This window comes from Colobus angolensis, unplaced genomic scaffold (genome assembly GCF_000951035.1).
Source record: "Colobus angolensis palliatus isolate OR3802 unplaced genomic scaffold, Cang.pa_1.0 Scaffold257, whole genome shotgun sequence".
Lineage (NCBI taxonomy): Eukaryota > Metazoa > Chordata > Mammalia > Primates > Cercopithecidae > Colobus > Colobus angolensis.
The window spans coordinates 2,518,166-2,534,421 of NW_012115788.1; the positions used below are offsets into that span (position 1 = coordinate 2,518,166).

The 16,256-nt window shown below is 37.6% G+C and overlaps 1 protein-coding gene and 1 long non-coding RNA gene across 2 annotated transcripts in view; one reads left to right on the forward strand and one right to left on the reverse strand.

Moving 5' to 3' along the window:
* The window catches only part of LOC105515244 (chromosome unknown open reading frame, human C9orf41), a 45,756-nt gene that overhangs the window by 22,437 nt on the left and 7,063 nt on the right, over nucleotides 1-16,256 (forward strand). The window contains exons 4-6 of the mRNA XM_011947019.1: nucleotides 5,011-5,151; nucleotides 6,103-6,281; nucleotides 8,342-8,455. Of these exons, the coding sequence (XP_011802409.1) occupies nucleotides 5,011-5,151; nucleotides 6,103-6,281; nucleotides 8,342-8,455 (434 nt within the window). The remainder of the gene's footprint in view (nucleotides 1-5,010; nucleotides 5,152-6,102; nucleotides 6,282-8,341; nucleotides 8,456-16,256) is intronic.
* Nucleotides 7,521-16,256, reverse strand: part of LOC105515242 — a 48,600-nt gene continuing 39,864 nt past the window's right edge. The window contains exons 3-5 of the long non-coding RNA XR_001002285.1: nucleotides 13,873-13,993; nucleotides 13,482-13,536; nucleotides 7,521-8,892 (exon numbers count right to left, since the gene is read on the reverse strand). This is a non-coding gene — a long non-coding RNA (uncharacterized LOC105515242). The remainder of the gene's footprint in view (nucleotides 8,893-13,481; nucleotides 13,537-13,872; nucleotides 13,994-16,256) is intronic.

The window sequence follows — 16,256 nt, forward strand, 5'->3', positions numbered from 1 at the left end:
TCTGTTATTTCTTTGCATTTTAATATATATACACAAACACTCCAAAAAGATACTGATGCACTACTGACTGGTTGAATTCATTTTTTCTTTTATATAGTTGTGCATTAGGAAAAAAATACTCTGAGCTCTAAAGAAGCATTTTTTTCCCACTTAAGATAAAATAAATAATGTAAATTATAGTTCATGAAAAGATTATTTTAGCTAGGAGAACTCATTTTAAAAAAGAAAATGGAGGAAATTGGAGGAAATGTAGACTGCCAAATAGTGCAGGTGGTAGTTTGGAGACTAAAGATAGATTTCTCCCTCATCCTGAAAGCCCTCCTAGACCAAAGACAAGTATGTGTTTCATATTTCTTTCAAGTCAAGATTTCAAGTGCTTACAGATCTAGAGGAATAACACAGTAGAAAACCACTCAGCATTCATAACCCAGTAGACAAATGCTGTAAATAAATCACAGAAAAAGATATACAGGACACTCCATCTCATAAGGAAATGCAAATGTAAAAACCACCTTAAGATGCCATTTTTTACTTATTGCAAAGGTTTAAAAGTTAGATAACTATTAGTGAAGATGTTAGGAAACATAAATACGTTGCTGGTGGAAGAAGAAATTAGCAAAAAATTACATAGAACAATTTGGCTTATTTGTCAAAATTCAAATGCAGATCTTGGCCAGGTGCCATGGCTCACGCCTGTAATCCCAGCACTTTGGGAAGCTGAAGTAGGTGGATCACCTGAGGTCAGGAGTTCAAGACCAGCCTCGCTAACATGTGAAACCTCTCTCTACTAACAATATAAAAAATTAGCTGGGTGTGGTGGCATGGGCCTGTAGTCCCAGCTATTCAGGAGGCTGAGGCAGGAGAATCACTTTAACCCTGGAGGCGGAGGTTGCAGTGAGTTAAGATCCTGCCACTGCACTCTAGCCTGGGCGACAGAGCGAGACTTTGTCTCATAACAAAACAAAACAAAAAACAAATGCATATCTTGATTCTTGAAGTTCAATTTAAGGGAAGTTGTTCTACACATATATTTCTGCCTGTGAAAGTTATTCATGCCACTACATTAGTGTAGTGTGGGAAGTACAATTTTTCAAAATAAAAAGGAGTTATTCATTCTAAGAGTATTACTTTTAACATTATGATAATGAAAGATTGGAAACAATGTAAATGTCCTTAATTAGGAGATTTTGATAAATTATGTTACAATCATGCAGTGAGTTAAGGAAGCTCTGTGTACTGCTATGAAAGAGATTTGGGGTATTGTATTAGATCAGGGGTTGGCAGATGTTTTCTTGAAGTGCCAGACAGTAAATGTTTTAGGCTTTGCCGGCAATGTGGTCTCTGTTGAGACTGCTTAGCGCCTTGTTGTAGGAATGTAGCAATAAACAATTCTTAGATGAGTGAGTATGGCTGTGTTTCAGTAAAACTTCATTTACAGTGACAGGTGACTGGCCTGCAAGCCATAGTTGCGGTACGTGTTAAGTGAATGATGCAAAGTGAAGAACCTTGGTATGTAAACTATAATAGAAGTATGAATGAATTGATGAAAGCATATAGAAGAGAGTTCAGGGAACTTTGCCTGGGATATTTAGGAAATATAGATGAAGTGATAATTTATAATGATAAGGTAATAATTTGAGTTTCTGTGGGTAAAAGCGCTAAAGATGTAACATGAGAAAGTCTTTTCTGTGATCAGTGAGAAGTCTGGCTGAAATAAAGAGTTCTTTGTTGGGAGTTGATGAAGAGGTAAGTTAGGAGGTGTTAAACACTCTTGATTTATAGTCCATTTTCTATGATGAAGAAAAAAAATTTTGGCTGGGTGTGGTGGCTCACGCCTGTAATCCCAGCACTTTGGGAGGCCATGGTGGGTAGGTTGCTTGAGCCCCTCAGGAGTTCAAGACCAGCCTGGGCAACACGGCGAAACCCCATCTCTTAAAAAATATGAAAATTAGCTGAGCATGGTAGCACACACTGTAGTCCCAGCCACTTGGGAGGCTAAGGCAGGAGGATCGTCTGAGCCTGGGAGGCAGAGGCTGCAGTGACCCGAGATGGCACTATTGCACTCCAGCCTGGGCAACAGAGCATGACTGTCTCAAATTAAAAAAAAATAAATAATAATAACTTCAATACTAGCTCTGTTAAACCTTGACATTTTGCCATATAGCTGCTTTAGATCTTTTTTTCATATTTAAAGAAAATTTTTTGGACTGCTTCTGCAGAGCAGGGCTACGCCACAGGCAGTGTGCTCAGGGCAGCCATGTTTTTTAAAAGAAGCACTTTTGTTTTTATTTTAAAATTTTTGATGTAATAGATTATTAATGAGATGTTTTTCATTACCTTTTATACTGTCTTTAAGTTTGGTGTTTATTTTACACTTAAAGCACGTCTCAATTTGCACTAGCCACATTTTAAGTGTTCAGTAGCCACATGTAGTTAGTGGCTTTTACTGTACTGTACTGTTTGACAGTACTGTGATTCAAAGAGAACTACTGTAGGTACTTAAAAGTTGTATTTACTTCTACCACTAGGGGTCAGCCAAGTGTCATAATATTGACCCAGCAAGACAGCATTTTGTGTTGGAGTTTTAAAATTTACAACTGCAGTGCAAAGATCGTTCTGTGTGCAGCAAAGGAAACCTCTGTCAAGAGCAGTATTTACTGCTGGTGAAAAAGCTGGAGCAGAAAGGGTGATGGAAATGTGATCTGTGGCCTCTTTAGACACATGGGCTCCATGTCCTTACAGATGTATCCTTTCTTCTCCATTCCCGTTTGTCTTAAATAAATTGTTGAAACTTTTCCTCCTGATATTAGGGAGATCACATTTGTAGTAAATGTACTGCTTCTCCGTATTTGTACCTTATTAACTAGGTAAACTTGTTGACTTGCTTATTTTCGCTAAGAATCTCAAGTAGGCACCATTTGATTACTGAGCCACATATTGTATGCCTCTCTATTCCTGCTTAAAAAAAAATTCAGCCTGGTTTAAGGTTGTCTCACCATTAAGGTCTGTATTAGATTTATATTTCTTGTTCTCCACAGAAATGACCTCATAGAAATGCCCTAGACTTTATGCGGATTCGTAGCAGAAATTCCCACTTAGAGTGCCTTAGTTTCATACACATCATAGTTAGAGGAACTTTTTATTATGCTGTTAATATCCCTTATGTAAAGACCAAATGAAGAAAATCTAGCTAAGAACAAAGATTTAGGGAAAAATTTTCTCCATCTTACCCATTCATTGCATAGTTCTTGATCATTTTTTCAGTTCTAGAGGGTTTGTTTTAATGCATTTCTTACATGTCCACTTCCTCTTTGTCATAATGCCTGTAATTTAGATCTGTATTAGTGTCTGTTAACTCTTAAGATAGGACTTTGATGTATTCTGCATTCTGTGACTTGATGATAGCCTTTCAATAGCAGTTTTAATACAAGGTACTGTTAATATATTTTCTGCCATTAGGTTGAGGTAGAGAGTTCTGTGGTTCTCTTTAGTTAAGGATAATTTGGTAAAAGCAGTCATTAAGTTAACTTTCCATAAGTTAGCAAAATAATTGTTGTTAACATTATTGGCACAGCTTTCCCTTCAGGGTAGCATAATTTCTGACTTCTGCGTGGTAATATTTTACTGGGGTCATCAGCCATTTGGAAATTGATTGCTGGTTATTTTTATATAAATATTTAAATACTATATGAATTTACTTCCAAATCCTTTTTCTTTCTGTTGCGTGACTTTGATCAGATAATTAAAAAAAAAAATTCTAAGCTGAGAACAGCCACTTGCTGGGGTAGGGCTGGAAATGCATGTTACGATTGGGCAGATGGGAACTGAGAAAAGAAAGGTAATTCTGCAGAGTAGGGGTTTTGGTGGGCCTGGTAGGGAGTGAGAAGTGAGAGAGGATTAGGTCTGAGTAGCAGGCCATCATGGCAGGTCCCTTATATAAGGAATAGCACCCGAGTCCTAGAGCTGTGAGTTTTCAAAAGCCCCATAGTGTTCTTTCTTTTTTATTTTGAAGTGTGATGTGCAAAGGTTATAATGGGCTGCTAGTAAAGTGCCCTGTTGCTGCTTGGAGCATGCCAAACTTAAAGGCCATGTAGTTAAAGATAAAAAATAATTAGTAGGAGTAGATTTGGAAATTGGATTTGATTTGTGAACCAAATTTAGGAAATACAGTAGTGAAGTTTCTTTTTACTTGACGTGATATTAGCTGATTGTATACATTTTCCTTTGGCTTCTTATAAGACTACAATTTTAGTGTCCTCGGGATTATATTGATTTGCCAAAATTCCTAAGAAAAAGCCTTGTTTTGGTAAAGCTTTTAGTGGTTTGAAAGTGGAATGATGGATCTTACGTGAAGGAAATACGTAATGGCAGTGTGGTGCTAGTAGGTAGAGATCAGTTTGGTTGTGAACCTCTGGTTTGGTGTAATATATTTGTTATCATGTATGTTTAATTAGAGGGCCGTTTCCCATTTGCCCCATGAAAATAGCCCCTCCCTCAAATTCTTGTCAACTAAAATATATAGGGATTTAGAGATATACCTGACACATTAAACTCTACATCTGTTTAATCTAACATAAACAATTGGGTTACATATAAAATTTAGAAATAAAGTTATGTTGTGTTTATTGTCCCATATGATGAAGTACTTTTGTTCAAACTCTTCATATTTAATTGGGATCCCTTGGAATAATTTGTTTTTCTAAAATGGTTGTTCAGGGTGTCAGCTTATTAGGAATATGAGTGACTTTATAAGTCTTCAGATGTAAGGGGACTCCTTTTTTCTGAAAAATAATTTTTGAGGGCTACCTCATTTGATATCGGAACATACATAATAATTCCTTATACCTCTTATTTTTGATATTTAGAAGTATTTCTTGATTGTGAGAAGTCAGAGTTTTAGTGAGCTTATTCTTATTGAGTAAATGAGTAAGTTTTTAGTTGTTAATATGGATTTTGTCTTTTTCTTTTTTTCTTTGAGGGGTTGGACATAATTGCCTTATTTCATTTCAGGGATCCTTCTAAAGTAAATATTCTGGTACCTGGTGCTGGACTAGGAAGACTGGCCTGGGAAATAGCTATGCTAGGTTATGCTTGTCAAGGAAATGAATGGAGTTTTTTTATGCTCTTTTCTTCCAACTTTGTACTCAACAGGTATTTAATTTATTTTTTGCTGGAAATAGTAATTTCTCAGAATCAGATTGACTTACCTATTTTCTTGAACAATTTTGAATTTGAAGATAAGTACATAGCATTTGATTATTATATCTATCACAAATGTTTCTTATGTTAAAATCAAAGTACTTATACAAATTATCACTTGAACCAATTGCCTAGTTATTAGAATGTTGAAACAGGATGGGTAAGTGACTTTATAGAAGGTGACTGGGCATTCCATGAAATGATTTCTGTACAAAATCTTCAGGACTAAGTATGAACCAGGAAGGAGTATTTTTAAATTTATTCCTTAAGCTTCTTTACCTCCTTGTTTCTTTAGTTAAATAAGAGTTTAGTTTAGCAATTATAACTTTTTCTCCTTAATCAAGTTCTTATAAAATGGCCAAGTATGCTCTCATGACTGAGTTGGAAAGATCTCTCAGAACTTCTGTGGCCTCTTTTGGAAGGCAGTGGAAAAGAATTGTTATTTTTAAAGCCAGAAGATGTAGATTGAGTAGCTGCCTTGTTTAAATAATATGTTGTCTTGGATGGCAGTATGAGTTTTAGGGGGTTGGTAAAAAAGGGGAAAAGAAGAGGGTTATACAAAAAATAGATCGCAAACTGTTTTAGTTGAAACCAGTACCATTTTAAAAAACCTCGTTGGACTGTTTTACTTGGTTTTGAAGTTTAGAAATACATTTTTAAAAATTTGAATGAACAGCAAATTTATATCTTTGAATTTACTTTTTTTCTGTCTTTAATCCATAATTGGTTGCTCATCTACATGTATATGTACACTTTCAGATAATTAGGGAAGCTGTAATAGTGACTCTTTAAATATTAATTTTATGTGCAAATCTTCAATTAAACAGTATATTTTAGCATTTAAAGTGGATTTTCTTGGTAAAATATTTAGTTAACAGCTGATTTTATACTCATATTTTGCAGATGTTCTGAAATTAATAAATACAAACTTTATCCTTGGATCCATCAGTTTAGCAATAACCGGAGATCAGCTGATCAGATTCGACCCATCTTTTTCCCTGATGTTGACCCCCACAGTCTTCCTCCTGGTTCTAACTTTTCAATGACAGCAGGAGATTTCCAAGAGATTTATTCAGAATGCAGTAAGTCAAAATCAAGCATTTAAAAAGTTTTGTCCTTTATTCTAAATTTAACGAGCCAGTTTTATCCTAAATCAAGGTTTAGATCATTCATTTTGACGGTAGAACCTAAGGCATACGTCAGTGTCAATTTAGAATGTTTTTCAAGGTCATGTACAAGGCAGTGATAGGAAATAAGAAGTGTAAGATATCTACAGTCAAGAAATTTAGATATGGGCCCTATTGGGCCCATTAATACTAAGAGATACCATGTAAACAAAGTTTAAATGAGTAATGAATACCAAAAAAATGAAAGGTTATTAGTGTAAGAAGGAAGCTGTTCATAGTGAGGCTCTGACTTGAAGGTTGAGAGCAATAGCATTTGAGGCAGACAGAAGTACCAAGATATGAATAAGGTGATTAGGGATGGCAGCACAGCTGTGCTGTCAGGGAAAGAAAATATTTAATGGGAGATTTAATGGGATTTAATGGGAGCTATTGCTAGAAAAGTAAATTTGTTCCAGATCATGGAGGACTTTTATAGTCAGGCTGCGCAGTTGACTTCAGCCTGGCAAACTGTTGAAGAAATCTGAGCTAGGCATGAGAGAAAGGGAGATGATAATTAGGAAAGAGGAGAGGGAGATTGGCAGTAAAAGGAAAACAAAATAGAATAGTGAGGGTTCAGCAAGATCATTGAGTCAATAGGTATTTGTTGAGCACCTACTAAGTACCAGGTATGTTCTAGGTGTCAAAAGAGAACAGTGAACAAAACAAAGTCCCTGTCCACAGAGAATGTCTATTCTAATAGAGAAAGTGAGGCAATAACAAATCTAATATTGTAAGGAAGAAAAAATAAGGCAGGGAAGAGGGGTTATAGAGTGACTGGGGAGAGGCTGCTGCTTTATATAGAGTTGTCAGGGAAAGCCTTGTAGAAAGCCTTTTAGAGTAGAAACTAAAAAAGAAAAACTGTGTGGCAGAGAACCTTGAAAGAGTACAGAGGCAAACCACTGATATTTGAAGGGAAAACGTTGCAGATGGGGAACGGCAAGGGAAGAGGATTAGGGAGTGGAGAGAGTACTTGCTCTGCTCAAGGAGAAGCTAGGCTGTAGTAAGCAGTGGGTACAGTGGTGAGAGGTCAGCCTCGAGAAGATTTGATGAGGCAAACTTGTTGGCAGGCAGGCCATAGCAAGGACTTGGAATTGTACTCAGAGAAACAGGACGCCATTGGAGGGCTTGAAGCAGGGGTAGCAACAACACAGATTGTTTTATTTATTTATTTATTTTACAACATAGAAAGTTTTTGTTTATTTTTCTCTGAACTCTGAGATTGGGACAACCTGTACTCTGAAGGAAGAAAGGGAGAGATGGAAGATGTTAGGTGTTGTGGATAAGGAATGAAATAATGGAAAACATCACTTAGGCAAGTAAAAGTCCCCTTTTTCTGGAGCAAGGTTTAAGAGAACAGATGATGAAGGTAATCCTCCATGGGATCCTGTGACTTTATTGCACCAGCATTTGTATAGACACCATACCTCCTAGCAGCAAACGGTGTTCTCCGGTGGGTTCCCACCCACTGCTTCTGCCTGCCCCTGGCTCCCCTTTTTCCCTGGTAATTATTCGAAGTTGTGGTAGATGTTGAGGTATTTGGATGTCATTCATTTCTCAATTCGCAACTGGTGCCTGCAGTCTTCTGAAACCTGCCAGAATTGGTGGTTAACACTAGTTTAAATTTGAATGACTATTATTTTGTTTTCAGTGATTTTAAATGAAGGCTAGAAGTTGAATAGAGGATCAACAAAGCTCTTACAAATATAATTTGGCAATAATGTGTAGAGATTAGATTATAATATCAGTGTTATTGGGGATGATTTCCAAATTGATTACTTAATTAGATTATTGATATCAGTATTTCTCATAAGTGATTGTTTGGTTACTGTGACTATAGTGTTGATCAGAAGTTTAGCTTCTGTATCTCTGTCAAACATTAATACTCTGTAAAAGGTAACTGGAAAATTTAAATAATTAATTAAAAGAAAAAAGCAAAATAACATAACAGATGCAGTAATTTGATTTTTCTTCATTAGATACCTGGGACTGTATTGCTACCTGTTTCTTCATAGACACAGCTCACAATGTAATTGATTATATTGATACAATATGGAAAATACTCAAGCCAGGTGGAATTTGGATAAATCTAGGTAAGTTTTTAAATATTTACTAAAATTTTATATATTAATCTGAGTACTTACAGCTGTATTACGTTTAACTTCACAATCTCAAATGTTCATGAACATCAGAATTATGTTGTAAATGTTTTAAAACCGCTACAGTTTCCTTTAGACTGGTGATCCCTCCAAAGGCAGTGGAAGCTCAAAAGTTGTATATTAATACTTAGGTCAGTCTCACAGTCGTAATTTCAGTGTATACTAATTGTTGATCTGATGGTAGGTAATCATTCCCTCATTATCTCCATCCCACATGCTGAGACAGTGGTCCGTTCTGTTAGGAAGAGAGTGTTCTGTTTTTCTTTCTATAATGAAGCATAGGGGAGAGATTTTACCTCTCCCATGGAATCTTCCTCCCTAGTACATCCATATACTGGGAAGAGTGTAGGTGTCATAACTTCTGTGATTACCTTGAGTTAAAGAATAGAAACACAATTTTTTTTAATGCAAAAATCTTTTTTTACTGCATTCTACTTACTACTCGATGCTAGAAATTAAATGATGAATATAACATGGTCCCTACAGTCCAGAATCTAAAGGAAATTGCCGCTTTTCTCCTTTTTAAAATAAAGGGGGTATAATGATAATATCCAGGTAGATATACATGTGTTCTTTAATGAGATATATAATCTGTGTTCAGAAAGACATCCAGACTAGAACATAAAGGTTTTCAAGATAAGGATTATTATACTACATAAAAGGACATAACGTACATGGTTTTGAGCCCTTGGCCTTCCAGATGGGTCTAGTTTTGTGACTGATTTCTGTTACCTACTCTCTTTTTAATGATTTTAATTTACCAGGAATTTTGCCATTTGGGACTAAGCCCTGGAGGTCGTAATAAGCCTTTTGCAAACTTCTCTTAAGAATTCCTTAGAACCAGATGAAAGCAGCTGTACGGTGCAATCATAATAAAATAAATATCCCAAACCTTAAGTCTTCTTTAAAAGTAGTTACCTTGGGAAAGTTTTCCCAAAGAAAACTGGGTATTTGATTACTGTGGGTTAGGTACTGTGTTGGTCCCTTATGGAGTCTCAGAGCAGCCCGGTATTGAAATGGCACTATGTTACAGTTGAAGAAACTGAGTCTTGGTCTAAATAACTAGCAGAACAGTCCTGTAGCTTACATGTGGCAAAGACAGGCTCGAAGCCCAGAGCCAATTTCTTGATTACCCTGGGTTAATTTGTAAGTTAGCATTAAGATGACCCTGTGTTTACATAATTAAATTTTTTGACCCCCATTACTGAGTTATGATAAGGTTTTATGTATTTCCGGAGCATGCGACTTTCATAGAAACAGCTTTTTTGTTTTAACATTTGTTTTATTGGCTTATGAATATTTTATTAAGTTATATGATACAATAATTGAAACTACCTGAAGCACATACAGTTGGCTCCTGATAAGTATACTGTTTGATAAGAGTAGATGTGCTATAGTGTGACTTACGATCTGTCATGGGCATCAGAAGTAATGGAGCACGTTGGTTAACAGGAAGTCAGTTAGGAGAGCTAATTCCACTATGGAGTTTCAAAACAATTTTGAAAATTGTAATAATGGAGAAACACAGTCCTTAAAAATAGTTATTTGGGGCCGGGCGCGGTGGCTCAAGCGTGTAATCCCAGCACTTTGGGAGGCCGAGACGGGTGGATCACGAGGTCAGGAGATTGAGACCATCCTGGCTAACACTGTGAAACCCCGTCTCTACTAAAAAAAAAAAATACAAAAACTAGCCGGGCGAGGTGGCGGGCGCCTGTAGTCCCAGCTACTCGGGAGGCTGAGGCAGGAGAATGACGTGAACCCGGGAGGCGGAGCTTGCAGTGAGCTGAGATCCGGCCACTGCACTCCAGCCCGGGCGACAGAGTGAGACTCTGTCTCAAAAAAAAAAAAAAAAAAAAAAATAGTTATTTGGAAGGTTAATAATTTATAAAGTATTAACTTATACATCTTTTGCATGTATAAGTTAAAGAATGTAAAATGTCTCAGAATCAGTTTTCTTTTAAATGTTGGTATGTTCTGGGCATCTAATCTGTGTTTTTCATTTTTTATGCTATGTACTCAATTTTTGACTCCATATTCCTCCCACTTAATCTCATGGCTTTTCCTGCTCTTTCGATTCCCAATCTGTATCTCTGGTGCTCCAAGCCAGTGTGTCCAACTTGGATGTACCACAGATACTTCAAAATCTTTGTCTCAAGATCAGCCTGGGCAACATGCCCCAAGACCCCATCTCAAAAAAAAAAAAAACCAAAACAAAACAGAAAACGATTCCATGCCTCCCAATATATTTTCTATTCTTCATCTACTCAGATTCCCCCAAACAAAAATACTGGGAGCCTTTTGTTACCCCTTTTATTAGGTCACTCAGGCTACCATAACAATTCCACAGATTGGGTGGCTTAAATAACAAGTTTATTTTCTCACAGTTCTGATGACTGGAATTCCAAGTGCTCACCAGATTGGTGTCTAGTGAGGGCTCTTCCTTTGATTTGCAGGGGATACTCTCTTGCTGTGTATTCACATAGCCTTTCTTTGGTTGTGCATAGAGGGAGAAGGAGTGAATGAGTGCATGAGTGAGCTCTTTGGTGTCTCTTCTTACAAGGACACTAATCCTATTGAATGAGGACCCCACCCTTACAACTCATTTACCTTAATTACTTCCTCAGAAGTCCTACCTTCAAATACAGCCACACTAGGGATTAGGGCTTCAACATATGAATTTGGAGGCAGGGGGACACAAAACAGTCAGTAGGACCCCTCTTTTTCCTCACTGTTTGTCTCTAGTCAGTCTAAAAGTTGTATCTCCTAAAGCTACGTAATCGCTCTTGAATATCCTTCTATTCCAGGGTTTCTCGATTGTGATATTGACATTTGGCTGGCTCATTCTTCAGTGGGAGTGATGAGGGAAGTGGGGGTCTGGCTTGTATATTGTAGGATGGTTAACAGCCTTCCTGGCCTCTAAGACTCCAGTAGTACCTCCCAGTTTTGACAACCAAAATGTCTTTAGATATTGAAAAATGTTGCCCTGTGGGGCTGCAGGGTGTTGGCAAAGTCATCCCCAGTTGAGAACCGTTGCTCTAATTTCTCGGTTTCTTGCCTGGATTAGCATTAGGATTACTGTAGTCGTTTCCTTAAGGATGCCCCTGCCTTCAAGTTGTCTTCAGCCTTTGTCATTTCTCCACATAATCACCAGTGACCTTCCTAACATGCAAATCTGTTCCTGTAAGACTCCCTGCATCAAACTCTAGCTTTCTGGAAAACCCAAACTCTTCAGGATTATGTACAATGCCCTTACGATATTTCTTCTGTCTCGTGTCTCAGCTGCTGCTTTTGTTTTTTATCACACCTTCTCTGACCTTAAGTGCCAGTCCTTTGACTTAGCCCTTTCTTTCTCTTCTGTTTTCCCTTGGCTAGTCTCTGTGTGTTCTTCAACACTTAGCTCAGGTGATCCTTTTGGGTTGGGTTAAGTATTCTGTATTTCTTATGTTCTAAGAGACTCTGCTGTAGCATATATTTCAGTTTGGTGTTAGCACTCATATGCTTTTGTTTTCATTGCTAGTCTCTAAGCTCCATAAGGGCAAAGATCTAATGCTTCCTAGTCACCTGGTACAAAGCCTGGCAAACAGTGGATATTAATGACTGTTACATGTATGTGTGAATGTATTGTTTCAAAATTTGAAAAAGGGAACATACTCAGATGTCCCGAAGACATGATGAAGTGCCATCTATATTGGTAAATTCATAACATTCTTATGGTTTTGGCTTTAATTGTATAGACCTGGAGGCTTAAGTTACTCTGTAAACTGGGAGGTCAACCTCTTGGGGATGGTTTTACCCTAACCATGCTTATGTAGATTAGAACATCAGTATATTCATATATAATGGGAAATGTAATGGCCAGCCATTCTGGAACAAATGACATTAGAGGTAAAATTATATATGAAAATGTTGCCCAAATTGCATGGAATCAGATGGGGGGATCATTACTTTACAAAATGCTTTAATTAAGGAGGATTTGATGGACTCTAACACTATCCAGTTTAAGGAAAGCTAGTAAGCCTTTTAAGGGGACTGTTATGCATATGTCCTTTGAGTAAGGCTATGATTTAGGCAAAGAACAGAAGAATGCCTGTGAATTCCCTTTTTCAGTTTTTCATCCTGACCAGCACTCCTTAAACACATTTATTTATAATTTCTTCTAAAAAGAGAGTGTGTGTGTATGTATGCACTGATAAATTTGGGAGTCAGGTAGTGGAGGGCAGGCATTTAGCTACATCTGAAAGAATTTAATAAAATGAATCTGACTATATCTGAAGAATTAAAAGGTAACTACATCTGGTATAAGTACCAAAGGTGTTATCAGATTTTAGAGCATTATGAAGCTACAGAATTTTTTTTTTTTTTTTGAAACGGAATCTCTCTCTCTCGCCCAGGCTGGAGTGCAGTGGTACCATCTCAGCTCACTGCAACCTCTGTCTCCTGAATTCAAGTGATTTGCATGCCTCAGCCTCTCAAGTAGCTGGGGTTACAGGCATGCACCACCACACCTGGCTTTTTTTTGTATTTTAAGTGGAGATGGGGTTTCACCACGTTGGCCAGGCTGGTCTTGAACTCCTGACCTCAGGTGATCCACCCGCCTCAGCCTCCCAAAGTGCTGAGATTACAAGCGTGAGCCACTGTGCCCAGCCTAGAATTTTTTACAAGATGAGATTCCTTTTAAAAGGTAAATGACTTAACACATACAGCCTTTCCTCATTATAGTAGTAGTAAAATTATAAAAAGGTATAAAACACATGGACAAAGAATGGCAGGCATGTTATTGGGGGACAAAACAATGTACTAATTTTTAGAAGTTGGGGTAGATAGGTAAGTTTTGCGAAGAAAAACATGTGAGAGCCACCTTACCCAAATAACTCTGGAAAATGAGGTGTTGTATGGAAAAACCTAGGTTGAAAATCTGTATATAGAGAACAGTTGACTCCTCTATAATCAAGATGCCTACCTTATATGCCCATTTCCACTCCATGCTCCAGGTGGGAGACCAGAAGTTTAATTCCCTAGAAAAAGTAAATAGGAAAGGAGCAAGATTTAGGAAAGCATGTCCTCATATAGAATGGGGGCAAAATGTAGGGCAGAAAAGAAGGGGAATAATGGAAAACTTTGGAAAATGCTCAAGCAGTGACCATCAGCCCAAGCTATCTCCAACCCCTACCCTGCTTATAAAACTTACCGAGGTTTGGCCGGGATTGGTGGCTCACGCCTGTAATCCCAGCATTTTGGGAGGCCGAGGCAGGCGGATCACGAGGTCAAGAGATTGAGACCATCCTGGCCAACATGGTGAAACCCAGTCTCTACTAAAAATACAAAAATTAGCTGGGTTTGGTGGCGCATGCCTGTAGTCCCAGCTACTTGGGAGGCTGAGGCAGGAGAATTGCTTGAACTCAGGAGGTGGAGGTTGCAGTGAGCTGAGATTGGGCCACTGCACTCCAGACTGGCGACAGAGCGAAACTCCATCTGAAACAAAACAAAACAAAACAAAACAAAAAAACTTACTGAGGTTTGAATGCCAGATGTTTTGCACAGATGCAAGTCATGTTTCTTGGAGTGGGCATGTCAATATTGCTATATGAGCTTATTTTAAAATTAGTAATTGTTTCTTATATCTTTTTCTGTCTCTTAAAATCTTTATGCCTAACTTTCTAGATTTTTCAGACTTTTTGTGGCAATCTTTATGTTTTAGGTGTTTCTCTTACAAACAGCATACAGTACATTTTTATTATCCAGTCAAACAATCTTTATCTCTTAACCAGAACTTTTAGAGCCTTACAGGTGTAAATGGTTTAAATCCACTTGTCACAGATTTGGCAAGTGGTTTGGCCACCTTTCAGCTAGTTCTTGTTCTTTCATAAACCCTGTCACTGTTTGGTACCTCCTTTGTGAAACAACCAGATATTCCAGGCCCATCTTGTACTTTCTCTGACCAGCCATTGTTTCTAAGGATTCCTGGTTCCTTTTAATGGGGAATGGTTTGTAGAAGTGGAAAATCTAATTTCTGCCACTGGAGTGGTATTGTATCTAGGCCTTTTTGAAAAGCAAACAGTGTAGGAAATATATGTATATGTCCGTCTGTAAAAATCATATGTATATATGTGTTTGTAAAAATCATCAGAGGAGGGCCTTAAGAAAAACTAAACAAACACATACATACACACAAACACACAGACAAAATCATAAGTTCATACTGATAACCTTAGTTCCAATTCAACACTCAGTATAGAATACTAAGGTGGCAGGTAGTTTTCAACACTTAGAATGTATCACACCCAGTCGCCTCTAGCTTCTATCTTTGCTGTTGAGAATTCAGCTTTTTAAAATGTTGCTCCTCTGAAGATATTCTGTTTTTTTAAGATTTTTACTTTGTAGTTTTTAGCAGGTATAATATTACATCTAGGTGTGGAGTTTTCTTTTCAATACTGTGCACAGTTTATTAGGCTTCTTCAGTCTGTGAATTGACCTTATCAGTTGTGAAAAATTCTCAGCTTTGCGGAGGGAGTCCCCTCTTACCAATCGTACGTTTAGCCTTAAAATATGTAACAGTAGCCATTATTTCTTCACATACTGCCTCTGCCTCATTCTTTTTCTCTGTTTCTTCTGGAAATGCAATCAAATATATTTTAGAACTTCTCATGGTAGCATTCCTATATCTTAACCACTTCTCTTGCTATCTTTCTCACCATGCTGCACTCTGGATAGTTTCTTCTGACCAATAGTCTTTTATTTGAAAATACTGAGCATATTATTTCTGATAATTCTAACATCTTAAGTCTTTGCAGGTCATTTTCTGCTTTCTCTTGCTTTTCTTGGTTCTTGTTCATGATTCCTTGTTTCTCTGTGCTGTTGACTTTGAGTGGTTTATTGGGGATTGTTCTTGAGAAATCACACTTTGGATTTCTTAAGGCCTGGGTCGAAGTGTTTTTCCACGAAGGAATTTGCATTTGCTTCTGCCAGGAGATCAGAGCATTGTCAGACCAGAACTGTTTTAAACTAAATTAGAACTTGAGGTTTATTGGACCACCCATGTTATATTAAATTAGGCTATAAATCTACCCTAGGATTAAACCATGATGTATAACCACCTTGTCCCTTCAGTAAGCACTAGATCAACTTTCATGCAGTCTCATGGGGTTAAAGGATAGAAGTAAGTTTATTATTTCTTACTCTCACCTTAAAGATAGCCCAATAGAAAAAAAAAAAAGGAAAAAAATCAAATGAGGGCACAAGAATTAATGGGGGAAAAAGATAAAGAGAGCCCCTACTGTTTCTGTCATAATGTCAAGTGATCTCTCAGACTCTCTACCTGGAGCAGGCCCAGGACTTTGTCTTATGTCCCCTTGGTCCAAAGAGTTTATCAAATTGCAGATCAGTTTCTTCTTGGTAGTGAAATATTCTCAGGGTAAAAATGGCATCTAGGTGTACCTCTAGGTTCCTGGTAATTTCTTACTAACTTCCCAACCTAACTTAAAAAAGTTTTTATAATAAGTTTAATGCACCAACTTTCATTGTTTGCAATAGGAATGTGGGTCTGAATAACCTAACCTACCTGTCTTTACAGGAAGCAAAAGTTCCTTTATATATTTTTATTTCTTTAACAGTTGTATTAATTCGTTTCCACACTGCTATAAAGATACTACCTAGGCCGGGCGCGGTGGCTCAAGCCTGTAATCCCAGCACTTTGGGAGGCCGAGACGGGCGGATCACGAGGTCAGGAGATCGAGAC